This window comes from Callithrix jacchus, chromosome 7, assembly GCF_049354715.1.
Source record: "Callithrix jacchus isolate 240 chromosome 7, calJac240_pri, whole genome shotgun sequence".
In the NCBI taxonomy this organism is placed as follows: domain Eukaryota; kingdom Metazoa; phylum Chordata; class Mammalia; order Primates; family Cebidae; genus Callithrix; species Callithrix jacchus.
Window position 1 is genome coordinate 6,191,092 of NC_133508.1, and position 12,313 is coordinate 6,203,404.

The 12,313-nt window shown below is 45.7% G+C and overlaps 2 protein-coding genes across 8 annotated transcripts in view; one reads left to right on the plus strand and one right to left on the minus strand.

The window, feature by feature from the left end:
* The window catches only part of KIN (Kin17 DNA and RNA binding protein), a 54,785-nt gene that overhangs the window by 39,352 nt on the left and 3,120 nt on the right, over positions 1-12,313 (plus strand). The window contains exon 13 of one of the 3 annotated variants that reach the window (XM_008999899.4): positions 549-1,330. The exons of 1 other annotated variant lie outside the window; for it this stretch is intronic. In XM_008999899.4, the coding sequence (XP_008998147.1) occupies positions 549-584 (36 nt within the window). In that variant the 3' untranslated portion in view covers positions 585-1,330. Of the gene's footprint in view, positions 1-548; positions 1,331-12,313 lie in introns of those variants that run through there. One more of the 3 variants, XM_008999894.5, reaches the window with a different exon arrangement.
* Positions 1-12,313, minus strand: part of ITIH2 (inter-alpha-trypsin inhibitor heavy chain 2) — a 50,099-nt gene that overhangs the window by 11,779 nt on the left and 26,007 nt on the right. For 4 of the 5 annotated variants that reach the window (XM_078329328.1, XM_078329329.1, XM_002750030.7 and 1 more), the window contains 6 exons: positions 10,354-10,470; positions 6,857-7,025; positions 6,149-6,274; positions 3,719-3,900; positions 1,971-2,156; positions 1,495-1,634 (listed from right to left, as the gene is read on the minus strand). In XM_078329328.1, coding sequence (XP_078185454.1) covers positions 1,495-1,634; positions 1,971-2,156; positions 3,719-3,900; positions 6,149-6,274; positions 6,857-7,025; positions 10,354-10,470 — 920 coding nt within the window. The remainder of the gene's footprint in view (positions 1-1,494; positions 1,635-1,970; positions 2,157-3,718; positions 3,901-6,148; positions 6,275-6,856; positions 7,026-10,353; positions 10,471-12,313) is intronic. The other variant, XM_008999901.5, reaches the window with a different exon arrangement.

Genomic DNA, 12,313 nt, shown 5'->3' on the forward strand with positions numbered 1-12,313 from the left:
AGCTAATTTTTGTATTTTTTGTAGAGATGGGCTTTTGCCCCACAGCCCAAGCTGGTCTCAAACTCCTGGACTCAAGTGATCCATCTGCCTCAACCTCCCAAAGTGCTGGGATTATAGGTGTGAGCCATGCGCCCAGCCCCCAAGGCATTTTTTTAACTTTATATTTTAGAGCAGTTTTAGGTTTGCAGTAAAATTACACAGAATGTATCAAGATTTTCTATGTCCCCACTGCATACACACAGCCTTCCCCACTATCAGCATCCATCCCACATCAGAGTGGTGCATTTGTTACAATGGAAAAAGCTGACACGTCATTGTCACACAGAGTCCACAGAGTCAATGTGGCTGACTCTTGGTGTCGTACATTCTATGGGTTTGGTTATACATATAATGACAGATGTCCATCGTTGGCATAACATACAGGGCATTTTCACTGCCGTAAAAATGCTCTGTGCTCCACCCACTCTCCCATCTCCCTCCCCCCAACCTTTGGCAACTGCTGATCTTTTTATAGAGATTGTTTTAAAATCAATATTTCACTTCTGCAGCAATTTTCTGTATGCCTGCAAATACGTCCGATGTGATTCTGTCAGAGAGGCAGCTATTTCTCGTTGACTTCACAGCCGGAGTTCACAGCCTTGCGTATTTCTTCTAATCTCATCGGCATCAGGGATTTTCTTTGGAAGTTCAGTCATACAACTGCATTTCATTTTCCCAGCCGCATTTAGACCCTGTTCCCTTTTCCTGAGAATCTGATCTAGTAGGTGGAATGAGGCTTGGGAATGGGAACTTTTATCAAACACCTCCGTGTAATTTTGATGCAAGTGGTCAAAGAACCATCCGTTGCTCTAGGGATACAGTTTTTATGCTGGACGGTTGAGCTGCAGCTCAGCTGAGAAGCCAGAGGGGACGGAGATGAGCATGGAGGAGGCCTCTCTTGGGGAACATCACAGTCATTAATAATCACTAATTTTTCTTTGGACAAGGAGCTGTTTTCAAGAGTAAATGTAAATACATGCCCGATACATGAAGCAACATGGATGAATCTCACCAACATCATATTGAGTGAAAGAAGCCAGGAGCAAAGGAATACAGATTGCATGATTACGCGAAATTCAGGCTCAGGCAAAACTGATGACCACAGACATTGAAAGAGTGGGTTCCCTGGAGGAGGGGTGTGGGTGTTGAGGGAGGAGAAGGGAACCTGCCTCTGGACCTGGGTGATGATTACATGGATGATATCAAAACCCACTGGATAGTGCACTTAAAATTAATTCATCTTACACACTTTACCTTATGTATCCCTCAATAAAGAAGAAAAACGAGCGAACCCAGCTTTCTCTGAAGTGCTCAGAACTAGTGGAGGTTAACAATCCAAGCCTGTGATAATTTGCTGTTTTTCTTGCTTCCAAACTCTTTCTGTGTGTGACTTCACCTATTCATGGTGGACATTTCAGTTTTGCAGACCCTGTGGTGTGGGTACTCTTCTCTTACCGTTCAGCTAGCAGTTGGTTGATGGTTAGATAGGCCCACAGTTTCTTGGTGAAATCGGGATCTGCATGCTTGTCTTTTGATAGAAAATCCTGCAAGTCATCCATCTGGGCCAGGGTCTCCAAGACTAACTCCGTGTTAGCCTAGATGACGGAAGGGTCAGTGGAGAGACACCGCAGAACAGAATTATAGTTAATCAATTCACAGTTTTAGTACCTGCTACATGCATGGGGGAAAAAAAAAGAAATGGAAGGCAAAGGCTACTGAGGAAGCAAATGCATTCCTGTGCTTGGGATTGGGCTTGGGTGGAAAGGTAAGGATGCATGGAACAGCTGGGAAGATGGCAGAGACGGTCTCCTGCGTTCTCCATCACTGACCGCTTCTGCTCTACACGAATGATTCTGGGCAGGCAGAACTGACATTCAAGAGGGACTGTATCTAGGGGCCAATTAGTAGAATAAGCCGATAAGAGGAAGTACCGAAGTCGCAGTGATAATGCTCTGTATTTGGTCCAATTTAGCAGGGTCAAATTTTCCCGCCACCACAATCTCTGAACCTCCAAAGTAGTTGTGGAAACTGTTTTGAGTGACGTCTGTGACTGCTGTCTGGGGATAGTTGAACTGAACGTTCCGGAGCAATGGAGTGGAGACCTGGTTGTAGAATTTCTGCAATTCACAGAGAGAGAGAGAGAGAGAGAGAGAGAGAAATTATGTTTATACTGCTGTGTAGCTCTAAAGCATTTTACATTTTATTTATTTATTTATTTAGTTTGTTTAGCCCCTGGAGTAGCTGGGATTACAGGTGCCCACCACCAAGCCTGGCTAATTTTTGTATTTTTATTAGAGATGGGATTTCACCATGTTGGCCAGGCTGGTCCTGAACTCCTAGCCTTGTGATCTGCCAACCTCAGCCTCCCAAAGTGCTAAGATTACAGAGATTACATGCCCAGCTGATCTAAAACATTTTACTCTGAGATTCTTTAAAGGATCAGCAGATACCTCTTAATTTATTCACACAGGACATCTGGGGCAACAGAAAATGCTCATAATTATCAGATTAAAAACGGAGAGAAAACAAAACAGAGAAAACTTGTTGAGAACATTACCTTTGATTTAAGAGCCCAGCTTTTTTTTCCCTTTCTGTTGTGGTCAGCATGAAAAAGTTGTGGACAAACTTATGATAAAAGTCAGATGGAGGTTGGGTGCAGTGACTCACACCTATAATCCCAGCACTTTGGGAGGCCGAGGCAGGCAGATCACCTGAGGTCAGGAATTCAAAACCAGCCTGGCCAACATGGTGAAGCCCCATCTCTTCTAAAAATACAAAAATTAGCCAGGCATGGTGGCGTGTGCCTCTAGTCCTAGCTACTCAGGAGGCTGAGGCACGAGTATTGCTTGAACCTGAGAGGCAGAGGTTGCAGTGAGCCAAGATTGTACCACTGCATTCCAGTCTGGGTGACAAAGCAAGACTCTGTCTCGAATAATAGTAATAATTAATTTTTTTAAAAAGTCAGCTGGGTTACTGTTCCCCAAATTAGAATCCTATCTCTTACTTGTTCCCAGATGTAAATATGATGCCTGGTACTGACAAAGGGCGGGGAAAGATGTGTTCTTCTTTTCTTAGATCATCTTCTCATCTATTTAGTCAAAACAAGTTGTTTGTATCTTTTCAATATATATACTTTAATTTTAAAATGTTTTATTTTTTGAACAGACAGATCTCACTATGTTGCCCAGGCTAGTCTTGAACTCCTGGGCTCAAGTGATCCTCCCACCTTGGCCTCCGAAGTGCTGGGATTATAGGCATGAGCCACTGCATTCAACCTGTATCTTAATCATTAAGAAAATTTACATTGTGAAAAATTGATACCAAGATGCCAATGCACTTTAAAGGGAAAACTGCTGGCCATGATGACAAGAAGACCGATTGCCAGTGGGGCGGGAGGGCTACAGGGAGCTTTGATGATGCTCAGAAGATTTTGTTCAGAGGGTAGGAAAGCCGTTCCCATCACCCATCTGCCTCACACCTCACTGTTGCTGCAGAAATATGAGGGTGGAGGGAAACATGTGAGAAAGGAACTGAGCACTTCCCTGATCCTTGCAACCAAATATGGCTGAGATCATGACCGTTTTGAGTTAAGCTCAGTTATGTCTCATGTATGCAACAGACATGGATAGTTAAATGATTTCCAGTGAAGAGTAAAAAAAAGTACAGAAGAAAATGTTACCCTAAGCTGGGAGGATGTGTCCTGGTTTCCATAAATCCTTTGAGCAATTCCACGGTTTTCATTGGAGAGTCTCTTCAAAAAATCATAGTCCACGTCAAATCCCATGCCCAAACTGAATAAGGAGATATTGTCACGGATGTTCTCCTTCACATTTTTCTGGATTTTTGACAGTTTTAGTTCACCTAAAGTTGGTGATGACAGAAAGGAAAAGAATGAAGAAGTAATGTTATAAAGTTTTTGGAAACTCTAGGGAGGGCAGTTTAGTAAAATATGTCCAGATTAAAACTGCGTTTACCCTTTGACCCAGTAACACAATTTCTAGGAGTTTTTATTAGAGATGCACTCATACATGTTGCAATGAAGTGTGAGTCGTGGTGCATAGCAACATTATTTGGGAATAGCAACATTTTGGAAACAACATAAATATACACCAATGAGGGCGCTTGGTTAGATGATGGTACATTCAAACTGTGAGATACTACACAGTTATTAAACAGGGCACAGCAAGGCTTTGTGTATGTACACCAGACAATTTCAAGGATATGTTTAGAGGAGAAAAAAAACAAGGTAGATGGGTACACAGGATGCATTTGCATGCATGCATGTATAAATGTATGCATGCGTATGTGTGCATATACACACACAACTGCAATACATTTGCATACATGCATGTATAAATGTACGCGTGCGTATGTGTGCATATACACACACATCTGCAATGCATTTGCATGCATGCATGTATAAATGTATGCATGCATATGTGTGCATATACACACACACCTGCAAACATGTATATATAGTATACAGGCATGCATGAACTATCTGTGAAAAGATACATAAGAAACTGGCAACCAGTGACTGATTCCAGGGACAGGAACTGGATGGTTGAGAAACAGGAGTGAAAATCCATAATGAAACCAAATTATGGTTTATCTTTATCTTTATTTTTTTGAGACGGAGTCTCACTCTGTTGCCCAGGTTGGAGTGCAGTGGTGCAATCTTGGCTTATAGCAACCTCCGCCTCTTGGGTTCAAGTGGGTTTCCTGTCTCAGCCTCCAAGTAGCTGGCATTATAGCTGCATGCCACCATGTCCAGCTAATTTTGAATTTTTAGTAGAGATGGGTTTTCACCATGTTGGCCAGGCTGTTCTTGAACTCCTGACATCAGGTGTCCCACCCATCTTGGCCTCCCAAAGTGCTGGGATTACAAGTGTGAGCCATTGTGCCTGGCCAGTTTAATATTTTAACTATATTTCCTTTTCTACCTTATGATTTTATTTAAAACTGGAATTTTAAAAGTAATCTGAGGGAAAAAACACTGGCTCTACAACAAATACATAACAACGGCTCATTCTAGTCCGGTTGTTAATAAGGACTTCTAAAATTTTGGCTTTCTAAAACTCTGGCTGCCGTTGTTACTGCCTCGTGCATTTTTATTCATTAGCTGTGTCAGGTGGTGTCAGACCCAGTCCTGGTCTGTATACAGCATACTCAGGCAACACAACCTGGCATTCACTATTACTTACAGTGGCCAGAATAAAGACACAAGTAAAATGAAGATAGCTGGGCACAGTGGCTCACACCTGTAATCCCAACACTTTGGGAGGCCGAGGTAGGAGGACTGCTTGGGCCCAGGAGTTCAAGATCATCAAGATCAGCCTAAGCAACACAGTGACACTCCATCTCTCAAAAAAAAAAAAAAAAGAAAGAAAAGAAATTAGCTAAGTGTGGCAGTGCACACCTGTAGTCCCAGCCACTCAGGAGGCTGAAGCAGGAGGATCACTTGAGCATGGCAGGCTGAAGCTGCAGTGGGCTATGTGTGCCTCACTGCACTCCAGCCTGGATGACAGAGCAAGACCCTGCCTCAAAAAATAAAGCAAATAAAATAAAATAATGTAACAAAAATAAAAGTAAATAGCAGAAGTAGGGAGATATTGATGCCATTTTGTAGACAGAAAAATGTTAAAGGTTGTGTCAGAGAGCAGTCATTTCTCCAGCTGCCGCTGGGAGAAGTGAGGAGAACAGTAGGGACCGTGCCACTGTTCTCTGGGGTGCTGCTGGGAGGTCTGGGATCAACACTCATCATTCACCACCCCACACTCCATCTTCACATTGCTCAAGTTGAGTAAATAAATGCAGTTCCCTAGAATGCATCAGCAATCCTAGCCACACACTATTAAAGTTCATGCTCAAATTTCTGCATGTTGTGGAGGTGAAACTGAGGCATTCAAGAGCACCCTTGCGGAAAGCGTCTGAGCAGTAGCTTGAGGGGTGAGGGCTGCAGAATCAGAAAACCTCCTTTTGGAAGCATGGGTTTAATATGTTCTAGAAACTCAGGCAAATGGCGTTAGAGTCCCCCTTTTAGGCAAACCAGCATTCCAAGGAACAAGAGTGGAAGTGTTTGTTGTGAGAAAGCTGAAGTGACACTTGCCCACTGTTGGGTCTCCATCAGAAACCAGGATGATCAGCGAGACAGAGTTGGGGTCCAGCAGTCCCATGTTATTGGCCTCATTCAAAATGAAGATGGCCCGCAGGAGTGCCTCGTTGATGTTTGTGCCTGTTGAGGTGGTATAGTGAAGTGTTGGCTATGTGTTCTCACCACACAGAAAATCCCACCCTGGATTCAGACTCATATGCCTGCTGATCACTTACACATCGTTTATTCAATGCCAAAATCATTTGCTTGCTTTCTGAGTGACACAAGCTGTGCTCAGGCTGATGGTACCCCAGCGCAGTGAAAGATTCACTTTGAAGTAAACTATCCCCTTAGAGATGAATTTGCCCTTTCAAAGCACAGACTGTTAATTCGTTAAACACCAGATTAAAGTATCCAAATCAGCATTGCCAAGATACTCTGAAGACAGTGACATTTTATGCTTTATGTAAGCAATAAAGAAGGCTAGTGTCACTGAACCTTTTTCTGAGATAGATTAGAACGGTTCAAAGTTTGTGTGGGCTAAATTACAAATTCTACTTTCACTACAAACTTAGCACTCATCCATTACTGAGAAATGTATTATTTAAGGCAGGCCCTTGAAGACTGGGCAAAGACCTCTGTGATGGGAATAATGCTTCTTAAGTGAATCATGATTTGAACCCAAAGGAAGTGTCTTTCTGGGCTTTAGCCCAACGCACTTACCTCCACTGGGCTGGATTTTCTCTATATACCTCTTGGCATCTGCAACCTGTGTTTTTGTAGCTGAAATTAAATCATTCCTCCAAGTTCGAATGTTGTGGTTGAAATCAACCACAGAGAAATGGTCTTCCGCTCTGAGGTCATCCAATATGGTCTTCATTGCTTCCACAGTCTATTTCAGTAGATAATAGAGACGGGTCCCATTACAGAAAATCTGAGCCTCAGAGGAACTAGGAAGACCAATAATTGATCCTGGTCATCCTTCAAGTTCGACTCAAACTAAACTTCTTCCAGAAAACCTCTCGAGCCTACCTCAGTCAGTGCAGACCTACGCCTTATTTATTCTGAGCATGTATCGTGGGCTTTTTATACTTTTACTATCTTATTTTGCTAAGCACAACCAGTTCGATTAGTCTTTCAGTTAAGGATCATGAACTTTGAGTGCCACCTTTTTGATGCCTGAAAATAAAATAGACGTCTCAAGTCCATCTACTCACCCAGTCTCTTAAACTATTTCCTCATCTTTCTCGTTAAATCACCACCATCACCCTCTTTCTCTAGCTTATGTGTGATGACTTTGATTCCGACCCAACTCAGAAGCTGAAGCAGACAGAAGAAATCCCGCAGACTCCCACCACCATAAAATCCCAGCTGGCAATATTTGTACCTGTACATCGTTCTTTCCTACCTGGTAATAAAGAACAGCCAGCAGCATTTCCACCTAATGCAAACCCATCTACTCATGAACTAGATTTCATTCTCTCTCTTTGACTGAAGAACATGGCTCCAGCCATCGCCCTTTGCCACTTCAGTTCCCCTATTCTATTGGTACATTTCCATCAACACAAAAACATGTTATTTTTTGGCCCTTTACAAACCTCATGTGCATCCACTTTCTTCATTTCTTAGCTTTCTTCTGCAATAAAATTTCTTGACAGAATTGTCTAAACAGACCATCTCCAAGTCTTCTCTTCCTATTCTCTCATAAGCCCATTCATTGCGGGTTTTCATCCCCATCACTACTGAAACTGCCCTTGTCAAGGTCACCAGTGACGCTGATGTCGCTAAATCCAACGGTCCATCTTCATTTCTCACGCAACTCAACCTGTCACCAGCAAATGCTCCCATCTCCCTCCTGAACACAAAGTCCTAGTTTGTCTTCCAGGGTCTCATTCTCTCTTGATTTTTCTCCCCCACTTATTTTTGTATTAGTTTCTGTCACCGGTTATCCTCTTCTTGCCAACTCCCCAATATGAAAATGCTCTGCTGTTTGATCTTAGCTCCCTTGTCCATCTACTCATTGGTGTTCTCATCTAGTTCCGATGCTGCCAATACCTTCTGCGTGCTGGTGGGTCCTAACTGTGAGTCTCCACAGCTTGCTTTCGAACACCAAGCTTGTGTGGCCAACTTAGATGTTCAATAGACATCCCAGACTTAGTGACATTCCCTGTCATGTCTGATCCCGTCTTAGTCTTTTCTAACTCATGGATGGCCACGCCATCCTTCTAGTCGCTCAGGCTAAAGTCCTGGGGCATCTTTCAGTTCTCCTTTCTTCCCTTGCCTCACAGCTAACCCTTCAGGATATACTGTTTACCCTACCTTCAGAACGGTTTGCGGGGCCAGTTCTGATGACGACGGCACAGGCGTTCCACGAGCCACCTTGCCTCTTGCTTCTCAGATCTCATCTCCCACTGCCCTTCTCTACTGGCACCTCTCTCTGTTCTTTGCACACTTGCGACTTAGAACCGTTTCACGGGCTGTTCATTGCGTTGGCATTCCCCTAGGTATCTGCACAGCTTTCTTGTCACCTTCTAGGGATCTCCTCAGGGGTCTTCTCCAGGAAACCCCGTATTTAGATGACAAGCCTATTCAAAATTCCATCTCCCTCCAATTGCCACTCTTGATTTCTAACATACTCTTCTATTTTTTAAAAAAACCTTTATCATAATGCTGCCATTGAACATACTTGTACATTTGTGCTTGTATGTGTATTGTTTATTTTCTGTCCCCTCTCCCCCACATGTAAGTTTCTTAAGCACCCTGAGGGCAGGCATGAGTCTTTTTGTGTGGTTTCTGTTTTTACGTGTTGGATCTGTTTTGCTCACGGATGAACTAAGTGTATGACACATAAGTAGGTGCTTTGTAAATATTTGTCGAATGAATGAATGACGGAAGGAAGGAGGCAGTGAATAACCTGTTGTATTAGGGCAGTGGTTCTCAACCAGGGACAACTACTCCCCACAGGGGGCCCTTGGCAATGTCTGAAGTCATGTTTAATTGTTAGGATGCAGGGGAGGTTGTGCTACCGAAATTTAACGAATAGACCACAGACCATGCTGCTAAGTACCCCTGCAATGCACCAGACAGCCCTCCCACAGAAGGAATGACCCCATCCAAAATATCAATAGGGCCACTGCTGAGAAACCCTGCCTGGGAGTACAGACCCAGGCGGGCATGGTCTGTGAAAGACAGGGGCTTCTTTTAGGTCACCTGCAGATCTTAGGGTAGTAGTGAACTCTTGAGTGGTCAAAAATAGTTGCTGAATGAATGGATAGATGGTTGTTCAACTTGGTTGAATGGATGGATGAACTGATGGGTAAATTAAGGCATTTCCTTGTTTGGTCTTTAGAATTGCATCTATATATCTCACTTATCACTGAGTAAGCCTGTACTGAGCTCCGAGCCGAAAACATGACATGGGATAGCTGCCCTCAAGGAATTACAATATAATTAGAAATCATATGCATATATAGACTTAATAGTCATATGTGGACAATGGCAAAATAGTAAAATAAAATATTATGTAGAAGAGCAAAGGGAATGTGACTGTCATTGTACGGAGAGGTTATACAGAAATGTCATTTCTCAAAGAGGGGAGTTTTGAGACAAGTTTTCAAGGAAATACTAGATGGAGAGTGGAAAAGAGGAAGACAGGGAAGAGGAAACAGGAAAGAGGGGGAAGAGAAGGAAGGGAATTTTACACTGGAGGAATGATTAGAAGATGGAGGTATATGTCCTGTGAAACACAATAATCGCAAAATTTTTGGAAAGGTTTATACCCACAGTCAGTAACCACAGTTCCTGAGCTTTAGCCCTAAGTAGGGAGGAGGGATAGAATGATTACTTTTTTTTTTTTTTTTTTGAGATGGAGTTTCACTCTGTTGCCCAGGCTAGGGTGCAGTAGGACAATCTCGGCTCACTGCAACCTCCGCCTCTTGGGTTCAAGCAATTCTCCTGCCTCAGCCTCTCAAGTAGCTGGGATTATAGGTGTGCGCCACCACGCCCTGCTAAGTTTTGTATTTTTAGTCGACTGGGTTTCACCACATTGGCCAGGCTGGTCTCAAACTCCTGAGTTCAAGTGATCTGCTCGCCTCCGCCTCCCAAAGTGCTGGGATTACAGGCAGGAGGCATCACACCCAGCAGAATGATTGCACATTTTTAGGTGGGGATCAAAGAATATAAGGAGTCCCTCCCCACACTGCAAATAAGGGGACACTTACTTGTTTCATTTTAACTCCCCACATCGAGCCACTCACATCGATGACAAAGAGGATGTTTTTGGGAATTGGGTCCAGGTTGTCAGGAGCAAAGAAGTGGACAAAATATCCATTAAACACCTGAAAAGTAGAACGTATTTGTGAGTCAAATAATGATTCAAGTTTAGAAGGTCGGGAGATGGGGACCTGGGGACTCAGAGAGGAGAGGTGGGCTACAGTGAGGAGGAGGTGGAGCCTGGTATGCATTCGCCTCCATATTTTCCTACCTGTTCCCCAACATCCTCTGCTGGGAGGGTCCGTGCTTTCCCAGCAGAGCATTCCACTCCACTCCACGCCATGCCAGGCCGCTCTACGCCACACCACGCCACGCCATGCCACTTCACTCCATGCCACGCCACTCTGCTCTGCTCCATGCCACTCCACTCCATGCCATGCCACTCCACTCCACTCTGCTCTACTCCACTCCACTCCATGCCCCACAGCTCCATGCCACTTCACTCCATGCCATGCCACTCTGCTCTGCTCCATGCCACTCCACTCCATGCCATGCCACTCCACTCCACTCTGCTCTACTCCACTCCACTCCATGCCCCACAGCTCCATGCCACTTCACTCCATGCCATGCCACTCTGCTCTGCTCCATGCCACTCCACTCCACTCCATGCCATGCCACTCCACTCCACTCTGCTCTACTCCACTCCCCTCCATGCCCCACAGCTCCATGCCACTTCACTCCATGCCATGCCACTCTGCTCTGCTCCATGCCACTCCACTCCACTCCATGCCATGCCACTCCACTCCACTCTGCTCTACTCCACTCCACTCCATGCCCCACAGCTCCATGCCACTTCACTCCATGCCATGCCACTCTGCTCTGCTCCATGCCACTCCACTCCACTCCATGCCATGCCACTCCACTCCACACCATGCCACGCCATGCCACTTCACTCCATGCCATGCCACTCTGCTCTGCTCCATGCCACTCCACTCCACTCCATGCCATGCCACTCCACTCCACTCTGCTCTACTCCACTCCCCTCCATGCCCCACAGCTCCATGCCACTTCACTCCATGCCATGCCACTCTGCTCTGCTCCATGCCACTCCACTCCACTCCATGCCATGCCACTCCACTCCACTCTGCTCTACTCCACTCCACTCCATGCCCCACAGCTCCATGCCACTTCACTCCATGCCATGCCACTCTGCTCTGCTCCATGCCACTCCACTCCACTCCATGCCATGCCACTCCACTCCACTCTGCTCTGCTCTACTCCACTCCCCTCCATGCCCCACAGCTCCATGCCACTTCACTCCATGCCATGCCACTCTGCTCTGCTCCATGCCGCTCCACTCCACTCCATGCCATGCCACTCCACTCCACTCTGCTCTGCTCTACTCCACTCCCCTCCATGCCCCACAGCTCCATGCCACTTCACTCCATGCCATGCCACTCTGCTCTGCTCCATGCCACTCCACTCCACTCCATGCCATGCCACTCCACTCCACTCTGCTCTACTCCACTCCACTCCATGCCCCACAGCTCCATGCCACTTCACTCCATGCCATGCCACTCTGCTCTGCTCCATGCCACTCCACTCCACTCCATGCCATGCCACTCCACTCCACTCTGCTCTGCTCTACTCCACTCCCCTCCATGCCCCACAGCTCCATGCCACTTCACTCCATGCCATGCCACTCTGCTCTGCTCCATGCCGCTCCACTCCACTCCATGCCATGCCACTCCACTCCACTCTGCTCTGCTCTACTCCACTCCCCTCCATGCCCCACAGCTCCATGCCACTTCACTCCATGCCATGCCACTCTGCTCTGCTCCATGCCACTCCACTCCACTCCATGCCATGCCACTCCACTCCACTCTGCTCTACTCCACTCCACTCCATGCCCCACAGCTCCATGCCACTTCACTCCATGCCATGCCACTCTGCTCTGCTCCATGCCGC